Genomic DNA, 23,855 nt, shown 5'->3' with positions numbered 1-23,855 from the left:
ACCAATGGCAGGTTAGTTCTGCTCCTCGGGAGAACAAACAACTGATGCTCCCGATTTCTAAGATAGTTATCAGGAACACACAAGTCAATACTACCAAAAATGGCAGAGTTCTCATTCACACCACGTATAAGTCGAAAAAATACGTGGCCAAATATTGATATCTTCTAGCACTTAAACTACAGTATGTAAGCATACCTAAGACAAAGTCAGTTGGATAAAGCCACGGATAGTATCCATATAACCTCAAATAAAGGAGTCCCAAAAATTTCTTTTAAACTCGCTCCACCATAAGGTCATATTTCAACTGATGCGGGGCCCAAACAATCGACCCACTCTCAAGCCGGCTTCTCACTAAGGAATTATAAAGAATTTTTAATACGGTATTTTAATGGTAGGTATTATATATATTATAATGGTATAGGTATCATCTATATCAGTGTCTGCCAAACTGTTTTACTTCACGGCACACTGGTGAATGGGATTTGTTCAGCGGCACACCAATTAAAATGATTTATAAAAGTAAATGTACCTTATTAATATGAATAAAGGATATCATAGTGTAGGTAACAATTTTTTTAATATTTTATCAATTATTGTACATAGGTGGTAATAATTTTATTAGTGAGAAGGATACAATTGATTTTTAGAAAGAATTCTGTCAAAACGCGGCTCTAAATTAGATAAACAAACACGTAACTCCTCATCTATTATCTGTAACCGCTCTCGTGTTTTTGATTTCATTTCCACGAGCGCTGAAAAACCAAATTTGCAAAGATGCGACTATCCAAACGGCAACAGAGATTTAATTTCTGTTGTATCCAATCGAGGATATTGACTCCAAAGCGATATCCAAAATCCTGACAACTCTAACTCAGAAAATGAGTGCACAGGGTCGTTTTTTAGATACATATACCTATTAAAATGTCCTTCCCTGTTAGTTTCCGGTGTCTACCGTCGAATCTTGCGAATAGATTGATGACCCACTGGTACATTATTTGATAATCAAGTGATGGAAAATACTTGATGCAGAAAGGAGTTCTAATGTCGTCTGCACTTCTGGCAAAATTTTTAATTTGTTTGAGGAAGCGTCTACACCTGGGAAGCAATAAAGCTGTGAGTTTTTAACTTTTCTGGTCCACAGGTCTAACTTGTCAGCGAAAGATTTTAATTTTCCTGTAATTGTAATGATATTTTCGTTCGCTCCTTGCAGGCTTAAATTTTAAATGTTTAATTTCTCTAAAAGATCAAAGAAATGTTACTTCCAGCCACTAATAATTGTCCTCGTGAAGAAAATCATAACCCATATTATACTCAGCATCGAAGAAAGAAATTATTTCTGCTCGCCTCTTTGCGATAGTACTTTTCCTTTTGAGAGCCAACGTACTTCGGTCTGAAGCAACAAACACACAATCAGAATCCATATTTTCACACAGTGAAAGTAAAGGGACAAAATATTTATTTGAAGATGTAGATGTTGGATTTATTTAAAATTGAATAAAATTTAAATGTATAAGCATTATTTAAAATGTACAGTATGGAGGCTTCTTCCTTCGCGGCACACAGTTTGGCAGACACTGATCTATATATACATTAACTTAAAAAAAAGATAATTTAGAATATTTAGATACTTTTAAAAGCTCAGTACAGACCGACAAACTTATCTGAAGAATGGGATGGGGGAGCCACTGTCGAAAACTACCCAATCAAGACTCGTAACTGGACAAAATCTGACATTCGAATGAAATTTTCAAAATGGCGTCCTATGGTGGTTCGTAATTCCATTTTTGGCCATTCTACAGATAAGTTTGTAGGTCTGTAAGCCTATAAAGCTGCAGAATCCACAGACATTGTCTACAATATGCATAACGCAATTCAATTTTATTATGATAACTGATAATACCACAAGAACCCATATGTAATTAAATTTGCCGAAAACTTTCGCAGAGCAATATTTCTCGGCAACACAACAAAACCTTCGTTCGGTGGCAACTTGTAATGATCGTACAACTTATATTATAGTAGTCCACCTACATCCAAGCAAAGTGTAGTTTTTTTTTAACAATTCACCTCTGAAATAAAAATTAAAAGTTAATTTCCCCGGCGTCATAAAGCGATACATATTACTCACAGCCACAGGAAATGCGTGCCAGCGGATCATCATACCCCACAAAGCTAGATTAGGAACCCACCCGTAAATATTATTTAGCACACCTTTGCTGATAATTAGTGAAATCACAGCCCGTGAAACAGAATACCAGATGGAGTGACCGCAACGAAATCTGGCGGGTGCACATTTGAAAATCTCATACAAGGCATCCGAGACTATTTGTATTAAAATATTGAACTGTACTCTCCAGACTTATTGACGGTGACTACAGCTATGGTGAATGTACACACTTGTATTCTTTATTACGATCATACTAGAATGTAAATGGCCATTATTTTACTCATTTATGTAAAATAATTCTTTCTGTGTCGCTATTATAGAATAAAAATAATATCTACTTATTTACATTTGGGTAGATATGTCAAATTTAATGTCACACCTGCCTACTTTTTTTTCAATTTGATGTATCAAAAACATTAATTTTTAAAAATCATAATATGTGCTTATTTTATAAAGATGGTCTAAACTATTAAATAAACGGTCCAGTGAATTGTCATGGGCATCATGAATGCTTTGTTTATTGTATTCATTTGACCAGCTGCGGGTTTAAACCCGTGACCCACGGCTTCCTATTTTTACAAAGACGGCCACTATACGCGCTAAGTCAACGCGGGCGGCTGGACTTCTGTATATAAGTATGCATAGTCAAGCTATCGAGATAATGACACTATTATAAAAATATATTATACATATTTCGAAGTAGCCAGAATAAAATAAGTGCCTGAATCGGTCATTTAACATTATAACCGATTTATATTATAAAACTACCAATAGACTACGACCCTGCGCGCGTGAAATGCGGAAATAAAAAGTAGATATAAGTACATAATAAATAGACTGATTCAAGTTACTTTATTTTTTTAAATCAATGAAATAGACAACAGTTGGATCTAGGCGCACGCCTTCTAACGAAACAGGCAAATTTATTGCATATTAGAATAGATATATTACGCAATTACGACATCAAGTAAAATATAGCGCGATATAGGTAGGTATCCGTAAATAAAAGGATTTTTTTAAAATAAAATTAATATTATACATTTCAATAGAATGATTGTTATGCATAATGGTATTAATATCAGTTGCGAAGGGTGACTTTTGGAAACAGGTAGGCTGTGGAGAAAGCACACTTGTTAGATGTATTTACGGGAAATAAGAAGAAAATCAGACAAAATTTCAAAAGCTCACTGATGGTATAAAATTAATCAATTAATTTGAATTATGTATTTTCTTAAATATAAACGCAAGATACGCTCAAAATATATTGAAAATATGCGTTGTTGTGAATCTGTTCCATAACAATTTATAATTTAACCCGTAAACTAAACATTTTAAAATACTTCTATATTTACACTCTACAGCCTTAAATACAATATCAGATTTCAACTTACATAATTGGCTGAATAAATTGTCTTAGTCTATGAATAAACTGACAAATAAAAATCACGAGATAAATTATTTATTATTTTTAACAACAATCAATATTTATATGTGATTGAATCCCATAGAAATTATTTTTTTAAATTATCTTATAAATTATTTTGACTAAATGTGCACTTACGTAAAATATAAGCGCTCCTTAAATAGCTTACCAATTTATATGGGCCGCCGCAGACGTCTTGAAATTATGAGAAACAAACTTCACATAAAAAAAGTTTTCGATTCACGCGAACGTAATCCATACAATATATGAAGCGAAACGAGATGTCGCTTATTTTTTTAAACCTTCGAGACATGCCATAAATGGTGCTTATTGAAATAGTGGAAAAGATCGTGAAATTATTATGACAATTATACGATAGATGTCGTTGGGCATATTGAATATATTATTATGTGATTATATTATTTAATATGTCAATATAAAATTAAAAAATATTTTTCTTAAGAAGGTAGGCTTTAAATAATCGCCTAGTATGTTGTCTTCGCCACTGATTAATATAATTACTAAGTAGATATATGAATTTAACTATGTGGATACAATATATTTCTTAGTAAAAACACTGAAACCAAGAAGTATTACAAAAGGCCGTTGCCCCATTTTCAATATTAAAATTGCAGGGTGAACGTTTCGTTCTTTAAATGTTAATTGGAAAATATCAGTGACGTACTGAACATAACAAACTATGTACCATGATTGTTAGCATTTAAACAGTGTATTTTGTCATAAGTACCACAATCGATCACTAACATATTTTTTTCTAATCATCAGGGTCGTAAAATTGTTTTTTAATGGCGGAAGGGTTGAGGGAAAAACGTCGACTTGTAGTTTTTTTAGGAGTTTAATTATTACTGCCCCATGGTGACGCGCAAATTAATTATGTATATTAAAATTAACGACACGTTTATTACCTACCGAGTATATTATTGATGGATGTATATTATTCTGTACAGCTGTTACGGTAACTTTGACCCATATCGTTGGACACTAAATTTATTACTATAATTTTTGTGGATAGACATTACCTACATTAACTTATTTCACATAGTGTTAACTGTCGATTATTGGTAGAAATATATTATACTAATTAAAAATAAATGACAATATTAGTTTGTTTACTGTTATTTATTAGTGGAAAGACATACCAAACAACAAATTATTATAATTAGTTAACGGGTCTTATCTTACAACATTGTCAGATTGGTAACATCACAAAATTTATATCATCTGATAAAATCGTAAGAGGAAACAGGTATTGGGTTTATAATAATTTACTTACATATAGAAAAAATGCTAAAAATATATTAACTAAAATAATTAGGTAGTGTTTGTTATTTCTTTTAATACAATATTAGTATCCAAACCTTATATTTTTAATAATTATCAGGACCTGTTTCGTTCGCTCAAATATATAGAAGGGGTTCAGTTAACGCTGTACATTAGGTGTATGAAACATGTCATGTTCTTTATAAAAACGTGTTTATTGGATACTGTACTATTATGGTACGTATCATTAACTTTAATTGATTTTATTAAAGGATTAAGGGCAGTCTGGGGAGTTGTAAGTCTGGAAATCATATTATGGAGTAATTGCAATTAGAAATTTGACATACATTCTATATATCGAATGACCTTGATTTTTTTTCTAGCATACATTATTAAATTTATATAAAGACAAATAATCCGCTGTTAACTTTAAATACCTAAATTATCGACTTAACAACTTTTGGCGGTAACCCCACAATATTGTGTTTTCTCCAAATATGCATGGGTACGCAATAAATGCACGTTTCAATAATATACTTAGACACTTTTAAATCAGATATTACGGCAAAAATAATAATTTTAAATACCTACAGTAAAAAAAATACGGACCAACTTTGGCATGAATGTATTGTTGTACTACCCAAATTATAGCGCCTGTACACGTACATGGATTTACTGCTGACAGTAGGTATTATCGGGGCCATAACAAGACAATACACGTGTAAACATGTGTTATCCTGTAGTTGCAAGATTGCATGCATGAATCAAAAAAGTTCGGAAGCTTCTGAATTACTTACTGTCAGCAGTAAATCCATGCACGTGTAAACGGGGTATTATACCGGGGTATCACCTTCTATTAAAAAAAATGAGAACCGTTGCATTAGACAAGAGCGCGCCCTCACACACGTCACCAATTTAAAATACATAGTCGCATAAAACTTTTAATATTCAGTTCAACGTTCCAAATTTGAAATCAACCCACTTCGTGATAGTGTAAAAAACTGTTCTGATTTTAAAATCATTCCCATACGAACAGAACGACACCATTATTGTAAACTGTGTCGTATTTTGCCTTGTAAATTTATTATTGGCGCTATTTCGCGTAATATGCTAAACTTTTCTCATAAAACTTCGGTCGTAAAATGGAAATTTACCGGAATGGGGGGCGGGGAATAAGAAAGCATAATATTGTGCGGAATGTTTCAGCAAATTGATTGAAATGTCATATCGTTACAGTTTTATAATTATTTGCCCGACACAAATTACCATACATATACAAATAATTTGAACTATACAGAAGGAATCTTATATGTACATTTAAAAGTATTTTATCGAACGAATGAAATGCGGTTAGGTTGGTAAACTGCACAGATATTATCACCGCTAAGTTGGGTATTTCGGATGTCCTAACCAAAACAATAACTGCCACTTTCGTATATTCATTGTGTTTACGCTGTTAACTTACCACTTGAGCAGTTATAAACGATTTTACATGATTGTTCAACCAAATAATAACACCTAAGTGTTTTATTGTTAGCTGTTTTTATTCATTTATCGTAACGGATTTTCTTTTACGTATCATATTGGAAAGGTGAAGTTCTCTTCAAAGAAAGCTGCAATGCGAAATAACATATTGTAGCAAACCTAATAAGTAGGCCAGGGGTCATTCTTAGCTCGTATTCTTATCTGTCCGGTGGTTCTTAGCTCGGTACAAATCCTACAATCGATTTTTAACTAACTTCCCGACTAGCTAGACATTTGAAACTTTAGAATATATCAGAACACGATGCCAATACATTTTTTAATACTTTTAGCCATCTTTAAGTAGAATTGAATTCATTTTTAGTTAATTATGTTTTGTATGAAAAGTTATTTCGACACCATTATTGGTTGCTAAGGGGTCCTAGCAACTAAATTATTAATATATACGTGCGTTACTATGGAAATCAATATGACATGTCAAGTACAATTTTTTTTGATCGTTTAAACTAGTCAAGTCAAGTTTATATGATTCAACAGAAAATTTAAAAACGTTGTATATAAAAAGTTTTTTTTATCTTGTAATTATTTTGCTTCATTTTAATTATGTTTAAACTTTTATGGTTATATCTCGCGCTGTATCGTATTTATTTATTCTTGTAACGATAAATAAACATCTCTTCTAACAACTTCCAACCAACCACGACTTTATCTCCTCCACACATCATCTACCGCCAAAGAACTATTGCAAAAATAGCAAAAAAAAAATATGTTCCAAAAAAATATTTCCGATCCGGCCATGCATACAACAAACTCATCTACTAAATAGTGTATAAATACAGCACGTCTAAGCTGATCAATATTTCATCGATATTCCTCGCTCACAGCTTAAGGGGTATCATATATGCCAACAGAAAACCTAGCGGAAAAATACGAAGCTTGCAAATTGAGATTTTTTTTTGATAATTTACAATTTCAACTGTATTAATTGATAAATATGTATCTGAAAACATTAAACAGATTTTTTTTAAGGCAAAGATAAACTTACAATTATTGTAAAAAAAATGTGAATTTGTCACATATTTGGTACATAGGTTACGTTATTATTACATTATTTTTATGGTTATATTTAATTTTAAAATTTAATTTATAAAGTTTTCAAATATTCAGCGTTTAGATTTTTGATTAATTCGTAGTTTTTTATAAAAAATATAAATATGTATAACACGAAATCCTTTTTATTTATATGAAATCTTATTTAGGTATGATCCCAATATTTAAGCTCGTATAAAAATCTTTTGAATGTTTTCAGATACTTATTAATTAATACAGTTGAAATTGTAAATTATCAACAAAAAAAATCTCAAATTGCAAGCTTCGTATTTTTCCGCTAGGTTCTCTGTTGGCATATATCAGGGATGGCCACACTTTTCTTCTATGATCGACTAGTTGATAAAATTATTTATGGCGATCAACTGATATCGCTTGTAATTATATCATGAGAGAACAATAAAAACCTAATTTTTATATATATTTATATATTTTGAAAACAGCGAAAGGCAAGATCAAGCAACCACGTTTTGCCATCTAGTTGGTAATATTCTGTTCCCTTGTATGTTAAATACTGTTTAATTTCAGGTAACATATCTCTGAATCTTTCCGATTCTTCTAAAAATGATCGAAATTGCCTTCTTTATAAAGCTTTACCACGAATTGAATTCGCAATTTTAAAAGTAACATCCATGACGTGATTCAGGTTTAACACTTTATTATGATGTCCGCGATCGACCAAAAATACCTTCGCGATCGACGCACTGGCCATCCCTGACATATATGATCCCCCTTAATAATACTTCTCGAACACGAGAGAATGAGGAAGTCGCGCATCGATTCGCAGCACTCCGTTCCCGATACAATGGAAATGATTTAATTTTGCCGCATCGCCATGGAAACGACCATTGTTTTCGCATCGATGCATCAGCCAAGGAAAGAGGTGGAGATGATACGTGCATGGCGCCAAAAAGCTCCGAGCGGGGGTCGGCAATTCGGTGATCGTGAGCGAGAAAGGTTCTCAAATCGACTGCTTAAAATCTGCAAAACATTTGGGCAAATTGTTCAAGGAGAAAAAAACATAATAATTTAACTATCATTTGGGAAAAAAAATACTAATAAACGGCTATTTTAGTTTCCTTTTTATATATAAAGAAAATTTATATAAAGAGCGGAGTTGTTCCATTTACGATATTGAAAATTTGGCACCTGCAGCTGGTTGTAATGTTTGAAGAACGATAACGCATTTATTTACAGGTTTAGGAGTTTGAAATTTTGTGTGAGCATAGAAAAAATGCTTTATAACAAAATGCCAACAAAATCTCATTGTTGGTCTAAAGTGCAGTTGGCAGATTTCCAGATTAAGCAGTCGATATGTCATTTATTTTAACTCAGTGTGTTTGGTTACGTGATCATTAAAGTTTGGAAATTCTTTAAAAATGAGTTTTTTTTTCAATAAAATAGGTTCTTTAAGAATGTACATAGTATAGTAAATTATGAGAAGAGGGTGTGGGAATTCAGAAGACGGGGCCGATGTTTGCGGTGTAATAAATATCATCGTTGCAGATTGCCCGAAGAGATGACTATCTTGCTCCACCGGATTTAAAAAGAATGTGAATCAATAAGCAACGAAACTGATACTGATAAATCGCAATAATTAATATGGAGCAATCCACTCTGCTGCCAAAAGACATAGGATATTATGGTCTAATAGTATGTATATTTGGGGTCCAGGAAATTTGATAAACACTGATGCGAAACTGACATCAAAAGGAGAATAGCAATGGCAAAAATCACTACGTAGAATTTGGAAGAGCAAAAAAATCACCAGAGAGACTAATTAATATACTAAGATCTCTCGTCTTTCGAACGACTCCGAGACGAACGTAAAGGCACGACAAAAGCATAGACTAAACGTATTTGAAATGCGGTGTTAAATGTGAATGATACAAGTTTTTTGAACGGGTAACCGAACAAACTAGTACATATTTTAGGCAGTTTTTTCTCGGCCTACGCCGGACTCTCCCATTCTCCCTCTCCAAGGTGATAACTTAAAAAGGACAGGGAAGAAATTCCACTAGTGACTAGATGAACGGACAAAGCAAGGGTGCCACGGGATTTCCACTGATATAGGTTATAATTGCCACTGAATACCGAGACAGCGACGTCCCTGGGTTAAGTGCCGCCTTTAAGCAAATTTAGAATGTCGCCCCTTTTCATTTTCTTGTTTCAAATTGTCTGCAAAATGGTTGAGTATCTACTTACCTATTGTATTATCATTACAGAAAAATACACCAAAATCTTTAAAATCTCACACACACCATAGATTTAGAATTAGAGTATTTCCATGAAACCTACTCTCAAACAGTGATAGTTTTAAGTACGTGGAGTTTAGTGGCGCTGACATGTCTGGAGGCACCATTATGAAAAAAAATCCTGTGCGATAACCCGCCATTACAATGAACTTTATGTAAATACAATATTACAATAATTGTGTAGTCAAAATCTTTAATGTTTCGATCATTTTTAAACAAATATTTCGATACTTTCTAATGAAGCTGCCACATCGTCTGTTTTATGGAAAACCGTCACTGCTCTAAAAACTATATTTGTATTCATTCCATCATTCACCGCCCCTATACAAAGCATGCCCTGCCTAACCCCACGGGCCGTTACTGTACCGAGAGAATGGAGCCAGTCTTCCCAACGGCAAATCATCAACGTCATGATTCTCAATCATGAGGTTTCGACGATTAAGAAAAATATGTAGTCATTATAATAATAATATTGTAGTATGATTGTATCTACCATACAAATAACTACTCCACATCTAAAAAAAGATTTTCAATTAAGTGCCACTATGTATTGAAAATTGGAAAAGTGGCCCTCAGTTTAAAAATGGTGCGCACCGCTGACATCGCATAGTGTCCGACATCAAGCACATCTAGATAAAATCGTTCGAGTGTATATTTGGATATTTTTCCGTACGTTTTTCCGACAATACAAAAGCGCCGACTTATAATATGACCTAACTCAGTTATCAGTATTTCTCAAAGTGACAAGGCCCATTGGATCAAAACAATGGTTTGGCGACGACAACATTTTTATAATATTACCGACGATAATAAGATTTTTTCTGCGAGTGGCACAAACAACGCGTCTGCGCACGTAATTAATTCGTGGATCGTTACATACAATTAAGTAGCCCAAGGCAACCCCGCAGATCCCATTGAAGATATACAATATGGTGACATGATCAGTAGCAGTCCACCCGCCACCTTAAAAAGAGGGTGTTACAAAATAAACCAACAGCGAATACTTTGAAAGAGGTCTTGTGGTACCTACGTCAACGATTCTGGAGAAGTTATTATGTAATATTATTTCACAACTAATTTACATAAGGCATACAAGAACACTTAAACACCATTTATAGATATTTACTTTATTAATAATTACTATAAACTGGCAAATATTAATTTTCATGTTCCCACCAATATCACTCGCAACACTACGGTCTACATGATACCCAGTCGCAGAACGGATGTGATGTTTCATGATGCTGTGTATCGTGCGATTAACTTATATGATGGCACCATAAAGGTTGATTTATTTTTTATTAACTACATCATGTTTGTGGACGTGTTAAATAGGTTAAATTTATAATTGTATTTATCATTTTACTTTAATATCTACATAAGCAGATACTTTCTTGTTATATTGGTTGTTATTTGTAATTAAGTCATTTTTATAATTTGTATTTATTATGAACTATGGCGCATTGGCCAATCGCTGATGCCATCATACTCTTAAAAATAAATAAAATGTCTTAAGGACCCGCGTGTCATATAAAGATCTAAATCTAAAATGAAAAATCTTGGTTATATTTTGATAGCTAAGCCTGAACATAATATGGAAAAAAGATATACTTATGTAATAATATGTATGCCATAATAATGCCCTGTCTTTTCACGTCTAGGAATCAACATTTCGTGATCACATAAACTATATGAATACCTACCATAAAAGAGGATATTTTTGAAAACGTTGTTGTTTTAAAATCGAGAATAAATCCATATTATTTTGGTATATAATATATATATGAGATGTCTCTCCGTGTAAATCACTTTTTCAAAATATTATTTTGTCGCCGTGAAACGAAAAAGCCTTCATTAAACATACGACAAACAGTCACACGTGTTTCAGATTTGGCAAATAATATCTATAAAACTAATTATACATAATAAATATAATATATTGCTGTTGTGTTATGTAGGTACCTATATATTATTTTATAATAGAAAAAAAACATACAAACTTTCCCAACATAATCCTTGAATTCAATTTGCTTGAAAATCTGTCTATTTTGGGTTTATGCTCAATTCTCGGTGAAGGCGTTAAAAATTATATGGTAAAAATGTGTTATGTAATCATTAAAAATTACCATAATGACGAAGGCATGTATCCTGGTTTTGCCGAGTTTACTGTTAATGCTTAGGTCCCTAACATAAATAATATCGCGAATTTATAATGTTCGGCCTTTTTCTGCCCTTAAGCTGATATATTGTAGGCATGGCCCCCACATCCTGAATCGGGCCCCCCTAGCTAACGCTAGGGTTAAAAGCTGTGCTCTACAGAAACGTTTTCCAAATGGTGTGCTAGGTAAAATTAAATTAATTAAGACATTCAGTGTATTTTTAGCGATTTTTTGTATTTTTATACCTACATTTGAGTTATAAAATTTTCGAATATCGACACACAATAATGAAAATTTGCACCACACAACTTCATATTTTAAATTATTAATATAGTTAAAGTAAAATTGCACCGCAGGCGACTTTTTTACCATTGGAGCAAATGTGTGTTTATCTCACATATCACAGGTTTACCCGCCACGCCGAGCCCTCCCAGACCCCGGGCCCCCAGGCTAAAGCTCTGTTAGCCCCCCTTTGCGGGGGCCATGATTGTAGGTATAGGTATATCACAAATTAGTTAATCGTGTATGTATTGAAAACCAAAAAAGTTTACATAAAAAAATATTAATGTATGTCGGAGCCAGTTTGTCTCATGTCCAATTTCAACGAAAATTAGTTAAATATCCAAAGATTTTGTACCTAAATTCCCATATCTTTCAGGACCAACCAACTCATTGTTTGAGTTTGTTCATAGAAGAAACTAGAACTCCTTAAAACTACAAATCTATAAGTAAATTAATGTAAAGAACGTGAAAATATTTTAATTGCGATTTCCCGAAAGTATTTTCCTTGCTTAGACGTACGCTAAGCTAGTTCTCAGGTAGAGATATAAATACTTATTACCTATATCCTCAATAATTATTATTGGTAGCTAATAAAACTGGGTTAACTTAACATCCAGTGAGTGAGTACGTATGTATTATATCGGCGAAGTATTCCCGCATAACTTTGCTCGCTCGTTTTAATATTCATCGCGGGGGCGCGCCCATCCGGCCACCCCCCAAGACGACCACTGCAGCAGTCCATTAGCGGTAATCACTATGGGAGAGGTTACCGCATCACATTATCATGTCCACGCTCCCAAAATTAAATGGACGATATCCATAACTCACGATATAATAACATATAATAGCATATTTTGGCGCGTGGTCAAGTCGTGTTACGATTATTCTAACTACATCAGACATTCTCAATTACAGTGGTCTGGATAAATAGGTAGTATAAGAAGATTAAGGTACATTCACACGGTCTTTATTTTGTGGCCGATACTGCCGCAAAATGCTGTTGTATATCCATAAGTTGTGGTTTTCATACATTTCTCAGTGGAAGTAAACACGAGCTTTTATTCTTGGTAACAGCTAGAGGTACGATACCAGACAGGTTTTTTAATCTTTGTATCAAGTCATCAGTATTTTATCAGTATCGCAGTCCCGGATTAGATAAAGTTAAGTTAAATAAAAATTAAAGACGTGGAAATTATTGTTCTTTCAGGTCCTGAAAAGCTCGAATGTGAATACGAAGTCAGATTCGAGACTTTTTTAGCTTGTCTGAGAAGCCGATTGAAAAAAAAAATTTGCGGATCTGAAAGATGTTCGATTCTTATTTCATAATTAGGCACTGGGACAACTGGACGCCAGGACAAGTGGGCGCCGCACATTCGAATAAAATAACGTTCATTAATGAAACAAATAGACGTTTATTACGATTTGATACAGAAAAGACGAGGAATTTTAAAAAATTTCTATCTACTACTTGGTAGTTTTAATTGATTTTGCTCTTAACATAATGTTTTTTTATTGCGGATTGAGAATTATTTTACCTGACGCTTCATATAAAAATAAAGGAAGTTAGCACAATTAAATCATTATTTATGTGTGCATATTCAAATTCTCACCAAGTATTAAATATGATAATGTATAAGTATAAAAAATGTATAAATACCTACGTATAATTTATTTTCGAATTTCATTCGATTGCATAGCGCCCAGTTGTCCCGGCGCCTAATCGTCCTAGATCCCATAATTATCATTAAGCCAAATTCCATGCCAATATTATATAATAATAATATGCAATATGTACCTACATATAAATTTTATAACTACCTATGTACTCCGATCCCGTACTGCCGTGTAGGCACATAATTTATCAGACTAGTGGTATTTTTTTCTCAGAATGTAATATCTTTATTAATGTGTCATCTAACTGTGTCTTTAAAAACACTTATTATTTATTGAAGGAACATAAGTATTAGAAAAAAAAATTAATACGAGTCCCGCCAAGATTTTTTGTGTGATAACTGATATGTTTTATATGTAGTGTTTATGTGATGTGTTTTATGTGTATAGTGTTTTATAAAAAAAATTAGAGTATGTTCAATAAAGAACCTTACATTCTCAAATCTTGTGAATTAGGTATCCATTGAATAAAAAAAAATTAAACACACAACAACATGACTTGTTTGTCACAAATCGTATAAAAACTAATCCTGAAACATTTTCAATCCAGGTTTTCGGGATCGAGAAATCAACCGGAATGTATAAAAATAGCAAACTCTATTAGCAGCAGCATTGTATAATAAATAATTAGTGTTCCTATCACCGTATAAGTGTATAAGAACAACAGTGTTACTACCGTAAAATGTGGTTAGTGTGAGATTGGCTTCAAAATAATGATATTTACGAGCCGTAAATCAGCGAGTATTAACGAAGAACCTTGAAGAAAATTAAAACTTAACATTACACACATATTTTATAACAGGAATTAACGTAGAAAATGAAACCAAATAGGTATAAATATTTTTTACAATTATTTTTCACCGGTAAACACAAGAAAATAATTGCTTTCCACGAGGCAAATAGTATGATTTTTTGTAAACACAAGTAATCACTATTGCTAAGTGCCTATTTATTATATTATATCAGGACTCGAAATGTGGTCCGATATGATTTTGGGTATTGACAACACAAAATTGAATTCTGATGAGTATAAAAAAAGTTAATTAATTACTTAATGTGTTTTTTCATTCAACAAATGCACAATATGTACTTTTTCTGTTTGTCGTTTGTTGGTAGTATTTTATGAATACTTATAATGGTCCATATCCACGGAGTCAAGCTGCGGCTTCAGAGACGAATGCTCAACCAACTACGCCACCGTGGGTGCAATATTGGGCAAAAGGCTAACAGCCATTACTTTTTAAACGGTATTTTAATATAAACGCCACTCTATATTTTTCTATATAAGTACGTATATATTTTCTGCAAGCGTACTGCCATATCGTGCGAAATGTCTACATTTGATAATCACCATACCAAATGAATTTTTCGATACTTCAGTTGAAAATATCACAAATTTGTTTCAACTTTTGTTATACTGTTATCTATTGAGACCGAAATCTAATGGTATTAAACATAATATAAACTGAAAATAATATGAACTGGAGATAGACAGGCCACATCACTCAAAGAACAGTTCATTGCTGGAGAAATCTTATCATCCAGTGATAACCAAAATATATAATAAAAAAAACTTGGAGGGCGACCAAGGGCCGAATTGAAGAGGTAATCAAATTTAGCAGAACGAAAGACGAAAGACTGAGAAGAATGGAGAAATCAAGGAGAGGCCTTCACCTAGCAGAAAATCGAGAGTGACTGAAATGGTGATGATTTAGGTGCAAATACATACCTAGATACTTTTCGAAATGATATAGGTAGGTACTATTTCGTTATGATTGATAAACTCTTCCACCGTCTTTTCTCATCGTTTCGGGCTCGTTGCAGAGGCCGTTCTGTGTATTGAAGTGTACAAAGCGACGTTCACATTCATACATCTAACAGCACACTTCAATACATTATCTCTTGAGAATGGCTTGTGCAACGATCCCGAAACGTCGAGGAAAGAAATCCAAAAATGTATACATAACAACAACAAACAACCTAAAAGTACATTTATCCCGGTCCGGATCATGTCATATAAATTTCGAGCACTGAATAACAACACAATATTTTTGATATATTAAACTTTTTGTTTGATCACTATCGTACAGCCTTGATCGCGCTTAGATGTTTTGTATGTTGATATCGACCCATGGCTGAATATTAAGACTTTCATTTTTTTTAAATACACATTATTATAAAAGCTAAGTAGAAAGCTAACTCCTGCGTGTACAGCGTACCCACGTAGGCCTATGTACGTATGTACACATTGCGTGCGTGGCTTGGTGTACGTGTTGGCAATGACCTAACACTAACTAAACAGACACCCCTTAAAATAAAATGGCAAAGTTTTATTTTTACCGAATTAAGGTGGAGCGAGCTTTATGACCTTTGCGTTTTCGATGGAAAAAAACAATAAAAAAAATATAAACGTATAAATTTGACACGGTATGTAGGTAGGTACCTACTGGTAACACTGTAGCACTATTATAGGTATTAGGTACCTATTGAATAACAACACATTATGCGTTGGAATCTAAGACGAATACTCCCTGTTGCACGGAGGTAAGCGATGAATAAATGAAAAGAATAATAATGATAACACTTTCCAAAAAAAAATATGGACTATGAGTAATTATAATTCCATATACATTTTTAACAGCAATGCGGCGGCGCAAGTAGTTTTAATACATATTTATTTTTAGTGCGGATTATTGGACGAGTAATTGCAAATAATCGAATGGTTACCATTGCAACATTGTGCGTAATTCGACTTGGCGGCCAAATATACGTAATTTGCTGTACATTTCTAATACTAAGTTTTCTAGTATGCGTGTAAATATGAGCTTTAAGACGGATAACAATAACGTGCCTACAACGTGGCTGTCGAATTCCGGGAAGGCAGGCTGTACCTGCCATCCTCCGCACGGGTATGGCTAATACGAAATCAAGAAACAGAGACGGAGATAAAATCAAAAAAACTCTCGAACCTATATTTTAACGTATCGATACCTACTTGTCACTCGGACTTTAACACTTGCCTGGTTAATACCTACTTGAATCTCGTAATCTTCCCAATGTAATTGTCTTTATCTTCAATAAACACCGTTCCCCACAACACTTGATTATTAGGACCCGCCCTACCCTACACAGCCACCTGACCAAGGCACAATGCCGAATAGAGCCCCGTTCCAAACCTTCGTCAAATTCATGATAAACGTTCAATTGTATAGTACGGAATCAAAACCACCAAAAGGAATAAAAAAATCGTCAGGTGTTCGAATTTAGAACTAAGCTCATCTCAGTATAAAAAGTATGAAATTATGTCAAATGTTAGCATGTGGCGCCCTCACACAGCGGACAACTTATACTAGTGGATATATACTATCTACAATTCCTCGTAAAAACAGTTTGTTTAAATAACCTCCACTCCGAAGAGGTATATACGCCCCGTTTCGGTGTGAACATGGTAATTTTCTTATATAATTCATTTATTCATTAGTCAAACTCAGACTCATTGGTTGAAGGCATATTTTCATCATCACTCTCCAAAAACAAGAAGCAAAGCATATAAGATAACCAGAAGAATATGATTCTATGTTTAACGAATACTCATAACGTCTGCATGATAAGCGATCTGATAAATAGTCAACGTAATAATAGAAATATAACGAGCCATCTAGACAATGTCAGAGGATGTAATTTAGGCAAGATGATGCTTATAAAAACCACTAAATGACTCAAATAACGAAAGGAATGATGTACAACACCAGTTAAAAATAATAGTCCTCGACGAATTAGCAGCAGTCACAACAAGACTAAATTACTTACTTATCATTGTGAATGTCAACTTAGATTAGTTAGCTTAAAAATAGAGATATACAAAAAATAAAAATTGCAACCATAATTATTGGGAATACATATTATTTCATATCTGTAACAATATCTTCAAAAAAATAAAATATTCTAACTCATTATTCGGGGAAAGATAGAGAGCAACAGAGGCACAGACAGAAAGAAAATCATGTGTCTACATAACCTCCATAAGCGACTTAATTTCCAAGGCATTGGTGACCTGACACGACTGGCCCACGATATGGAGTTTGATCGCCAACATTAACCGTATAAGACCTTATTAAGTCATTCTATAAATCATTCTTTCAATTTGATCAGAATCAATGATGAAATACATTGTAATTCTGTAAGGTCATATATATATATATATATATAATTATTATCAAATTGACGCCTACGCTGATAAAATAAAATTTCATGTAAGACATGTTTTGCTTTGGGATTGTCGTCAGGGCACTAATGCAACAACAGATATAAATAAACCAAACAAGATTTATGATTCAGACACTATAAGCGTTAGTCGAGAACAGGGAACACAAAAGTAATGGGAACTGGCTTATCCTACTGGGTATAGTATAACAGGCGACGTATCTCGAGTGTGGAAAAATATGCAATGAGCTTAAACACATTATTTTTATTAGTTACATTTGTATCATAATAATATATATTAAAGTTTGTCACGTTAATGTAATGTGCTTTCAATATTTGGGCACAGTCAGCGTGCTTATTTTGCTTGAATTTTATGGCCTGATCCTGCTTCAAAACCTTGGTCCATTATTAATCTGTCCCGCTGTCAAGAACAAAGAAGCATCCAGCATTTTTGATATGGAAACTGTAGACTAGAATGAAGCAAGGTCTGGACGTCTTCAGGAGTTCAGTGCTGATGTGATACAAACGATCTTAATCTAAATCTTAATGTAACAGTAGAAGAATTAGCTGAGCAGCTACAGTTAACCCACTCAATAATCCATCGTTATCTGCAAAACATTGGTAAGGCATCTAATGGATTCCTCAGGAATGACAATCAACAACAACAAATAGACATCTACACTTCTGGCCTATGTAAATTGGAAAACAACCCATTTTTAAATTGTTGTTGATGAAAATATCACGAAGGAACTGTATTATCATCAATTTATTGGATGCTGGCTAAAGCAATCAATTGAAGAAAAAGTTCCAACCCTGGCTAATAAAAGAGACCATAAAGACTGAGGCAGTTGGCAAATGGGAAGTCACAACAGATATAGCATATTCGTCTGACCTGGCACCATCTTTTCCGCAGTCTACATAATCATATTAATGGGAAACGTTTTAGTAGAGAAGATGATGTTTGAAGGGAGCTTGATTTATTCTTCAGCTCAAAACTTAGAGAATTCTATGTCCAAGGATTTGAAAATTGAAGAGATATTAAATAATAATTGGGAAATGAATAATTTTTGTAGTATATCAAACATTCTCAAAATACAGCATTATTTATGAGATAACCCAATACTTATTATTTACCCCGCCATACTATCATTTTTATATAGCTATAAACTTTCAATATTACAATTTAACATTAACTGATGCTCAGTAAGTAGGTACTAATACACTCCATGACATGCGTTTCCCATACCTCCCTATGACTGTTCACAATAAACTCACCAAAAACGCCAACATGCATATAGTTTCAATTGTACAGAATCTCTTTGTACAGCGTTTGTGAATCGCTATCAGAATTTCATCTCAATCACACAATTTCACCTCTCCTAATGTAGCTGAGATTTGCTATAGGTACACTACTGAAAATCAGTGTCACAAAGGTTTGCTAACCTCGCACACCATTCTATTTTAAATGTGTGCCCGGGACTGTCTCAAATCACTATAATATTGATTTCCAGAATTGTTTCAAATATACTCTACTAAAAATCCTCGAATGTTGGTTCTGGTCAAACTATTAATATTACGCCAACAGTACAGCACGGCTCAACTTTTGGCATGCAAAAATACTAAGTATAATGAAGTAAACTGCAAAGCAATAGTCTGTCTATAGTAATATTTATTTTTATCAACCAGAATAATTTTTGAACGGTAGAAGCCAGTGGACTAAAAATTGGGAAATACTTTTCAATTGTTTTGAAAAACTTGCAAAGCTTAGAGTCCTACTGAAAATACCCAAATATGCCACAATTGGCCTCGAGTCACCTCGAATCTATCTACAAGATTTAATATTTAGTGAAGTACTTTATGGGTCATAAAAAGTTTCATGTATAAAGATAATAGAGCAATTTCAGTAAAATTACGACCTTAATATTTTTAAAATAATAATATTTTATGAGGTTTACGTGTACATGCTATTTATGTTTAAAATTTACTTACTTGATGGTTCAATTCGTCATATGTTTCCTTATAATTAGATTTGTGCTTATCACGTTGCAATTTTGAAGTGTCGATTGATTCGTTTACTTTGTGTTGTTCCTTTTCTATGCCATGTTGACGATCATTATGGCTAATTTTTGTTACATCTCGAGGAGTTTCTTGCGTGTAGACTGATACTTCCTCATTGTCACTCTAAAAAGGTAGAAAAATTAATTATTATTATATCATTTCTACATACATTGAACTACCTCAATTTTTGTTATTGTGACGTACGTATTTGGTGTAATTATGCCAGTGTCTGCCTATAAAGCTATGGGTGCAGTCTCGAATTTTGAGTACACCAAAAATCACATCATCGGATGGCTTTTAGCTCATTTTGCCCAAAAATTCAATTTTTATTGAATACCCTAGTATAATTAAATTTCTACCTCGGTGTAAGATTCTTAGAACCATTACATTTCTAATAATTTCAAAAATCTCTTAATTCATGCCCATACAACAGTAAAATTTGCAAACTTCATAATACCAAGAATACCAAGTACATAGTTTATTGTTTTACTTATTTGTTTTAAATTTCTAAATTCTATTTAAAACGAAAATTAGAGTCTTTACTGTCTTCTGAAAAACAAATTGTTTTGCATTTATGAGATTTACAAAATAGACCGATGACCTGGTGTTTTTTTTTCATTTAGTGTTTGATTCCGAGCAAAAATCCAATGTGTTAAGAGAATGGCTAACAACCATTCTCAGTAAACGCAGCCTATTAAAAATTCCTATAACATATACTCCATATACTCCGCTTTGAATCAAAACAGAAATTTAATTTGCTGTAATTTAACCGAAAAACTTAAATAAAAAGAGTTAGGTAAATGAAATTAATCTTTTTAGTATGCCTAAATAAATATTTATTTAAATTACAAAGATTACCTAACCACCCTGTGTATATTATTCTCTAATGTTTATTCTATATTTACAACTTACATAAACAAGTACTTAATTTAAATTAAATGTACCTACTTATAAACTATTTTTAAAACATAACTATGGAAAAACAAAACGCCACCAAAAAAAAATCACAACACAATTGGTAGGTATACCTAATAATGTTTGCATAACAATGAAAACATTACCTATACAGAAATAACCTTCAGTTTACGCTAGGAATGACAGACTAATAAAGAATACACTGAAAATGTTTAAAATGTTGTTCCGACGTTGGCATTAAATTGATATAAATCGTCTAAACTGCGAGCAGACATTATGAGCGGACACCCACAGAGAATTAAATGATTCTTGTATTATAAACCTTTACGAACTGAAAATGTTATGTTTAATCAATATATAAAGGTCTTCAAGGTTAAATTTTAATCAATATTATAACCACGTGCAAGCAATGTTTATTAATCAACAAGTCAAGTCATAATTATTGACAATTGTACGGAAATGACAGCGGTAAGAAATTAACGTAAACATATTCTCGGCGATGTCAAATCCATGAAATTATACTATTAATATTAACAGTAACTAACCACAAATTACATAGCATATTATGTATATACTTGATTTAAATCAAATCTAGTAGAAGCTATGTGATTTTATAGAAAATAATTCTAAAAAACATTGAGGAGGTAATGACAGTTCGCCCATCCTTGGCGTCGAGATTTGTGTTGCAATTTTAAGATTTTTACATTAAACAAAGTTAAACAATATCATTATATTAAAATAAACAATGATACAGTTTACTAATGAACTTTATTAATGCTTTTTTTGCTTATTTACGTTGAAATATAATATATCAAATTTTGAAAACTCAACTGCTTTTTTGACATCTTCGTTGTGGTGAAGTTTTTGTGAAGGATATATTCTTTCCTTTTCTTTACCCAATTGATGTCTTTTCAATTCGACGAACTTTTTTATTTCACTGGCCGTCAACATTTTGAATTTCAACTGAACATCTAGTAATTAAATTATATCAGATTCGAAAAAAATATTAACCGTCCGACATCCGCCAGAATGAAACAAAACAATGAAGTTAGTCACAAAATCGGATTCAATGTCAATTTTCGAGATGGTATTTTTGAGCGATTAGTATTTTTTTTCAGTCATGCAATATAATATAATGTATTTTAGTCTATGCCTTTCACTCTCGAACCTCTTTACGAAGAACACTAAATTTAAAATTTTGTGCTCATAAGCTTAAAAATTTTAAAATATATTGTATCACTCAATTACAATTATTAATGTTTACTCATATTACAGCTTCTAAACAAATTTACCCGCATGCGACTTTTTATACATTATTTATACATAACATAAATAATATTTGTTAACAGAACATAGTAAGGAAATAGAATTAAATTAAATCTAGCATGTTTCGTGTCAAAAAGGCATCTTCCTTACGTCTTCATTGCTAGTCACATTTTTGTCGTAAAATTTTGGCGTCTGCAGAAACGTTTATATTTCTGCTCTGGATTACGTACCTACAATATGTTTTTTTAAGAATAGGTAGGTATCTGCATAACAATATGTTTAACCGGGGACAAGAAATGAGTTGCTTAGTCATCATCGTAAATGCACAAAACAGTTTTTCGTGATTTACTCGAAATTCAAAAAAACCTCCAAAGGGGGGGGGGGTTCAGCGACTAAGCAACAAAATATTAAAATTGATGCCTACAATTTACTGAAAATTTACCATGTTTTCGTAATCTTTCTTTTAACCATTAGTATTTATTCATTAGTAAGTATTACCTACCAAATCTAATATTTGAATGCCGTATTTCAAAAACATTACATGTGACATTTTAAAAAAGAGACCAGTGGGTCAATTCTATACTTATCGACCGCTAAAGTGATAAAGTGTTAGATATTATCAAACTTAGGGTAGGTTTGTATAAAAGTATTAGTACTTATTGCAACAATTACAACCAACGTATTGCAACAATTACAATCAACGTATTGTAATTGCTACAATAAGTGCTAATTCTATGATACAAACCAACCCTAAGTTCGATAATATTTATCACTTTATTACTTAAGCGATCGATAAATACAGAATAGATCCAATGGAATGAGAAAGAGTGAGAAAAATCTTCATAATATTACCGAAATACACAAAATGTAAGGCAACTTTTTTTGTAGTTTTTTGAAGACAACAGTAAAATTAACACTTACTATAAAATAATATATTTTACATAAAAACTATTTATATTTATATAGGTAGGAGATTGTTTTCACTATTTTGACTACAACACAATTGTGCCGTGTAACGTTTTCGAAATACAGCATTCAATTACAATGAAATGAACCAGTAGTTTTTAGTTTACATCGTTGAAACGTACAAATTGAGTTAATTTTGGCAGTGTTGGCTTTTGCGGTTTTAAATGGAAGTATCAATTACCCTAATTTCCTTGATTTCTGCCCACGGTGGAAAGTGGCCAATCCGTCTGCTTATAATGATGTGGGTCCCTGGTTCGAATCCTGGGTTTGGTAAATACACAAATTAATTTTTAATGTGTGTTTGGAGTCAGAGTGAGGACCTAATAGGTTGAGTAAGTGGCTAACATCCATTTCTCGTAAACACAAAAATTTGTTAAAACAAAACTCCACTCTGTGGAGGACCATTCATGATCTTAAGATCAGACATGGTTGAAAAAGAAATACTGACAGGTGTCAAGATATTTCCAAATTAGTTATAACATACTGATACCAGATGGAAGTCTCCCACAGGAGACTACCTCAAAGGGCGGACCGAACCGTCAACTTTCCCAGAACACCACAGCCTACGTCCACTCTTCGCGGTTCTCGGCCGAGCAAAGCCCGCCTCGAAATCAAAAATC

At 32.9% G+C, this 23,855-nt stretch overlaps 1 protein-coding gene across 3 annotated transcripts in view; it reads right to left on the bottom strand.

Moving 5' to 3' along the window:
- The window catches only part of LOC147075014 (uncharacterized), a 56,483-nt gene extending 34,415 nt beyond the window's left edge, over window positions 1-22,068 (bottom strand). The window contains exons 1-2 of one of the 3 annotated variants that reach the window (XM_085943224.1): window positions 21,835-22,068; window positions 20,020-20,211 (exon numbers count right to left, since the gene is read on the bottom strand). In XM_085943224.1, the coding sequence (XP_085799350.1) occupies window positions 20,020-20,211; window positions 21,835-21,954 (312 nt within the window). In that variant the 5' untranslated portion in view covers window positions 21,955-22,068. Of the gene's footprint in view, window positions 1-20,019; window positions 20,212-21,116; window positions 21,356-21,834 lie in introns of those variants that run through there. The other 2 variants (XM_085943226.1, XM_085943227.1) reach the window with 2 other exon arrangements.
- Window positions 22,069-23,855: the final 1,787 nt, after the last annotated feature.

The sequence above is a fragment of the Rhyacophila brunnea genome, unplaced genomic scaffold (genome assembly GCF_057557595.1).
Source record: "Rhyacophila brunnea isolate RB1 unplaced genomic scaffold, BYU_Rbru_1.0 scaffold_15, whole genome shotgun sequence".
NCBI lineage: Eukaryota > Metazoa > Arthropoda > Insecta > Trichoptera > Rhyacophilidae > Rhyacophila > Rhyacophila brunnea.
The sequence above is the reverse complement of the archived record's forward strand: the minus strand, read 5'-3'. Positions and strand labels throughout refer to the sequence as shown.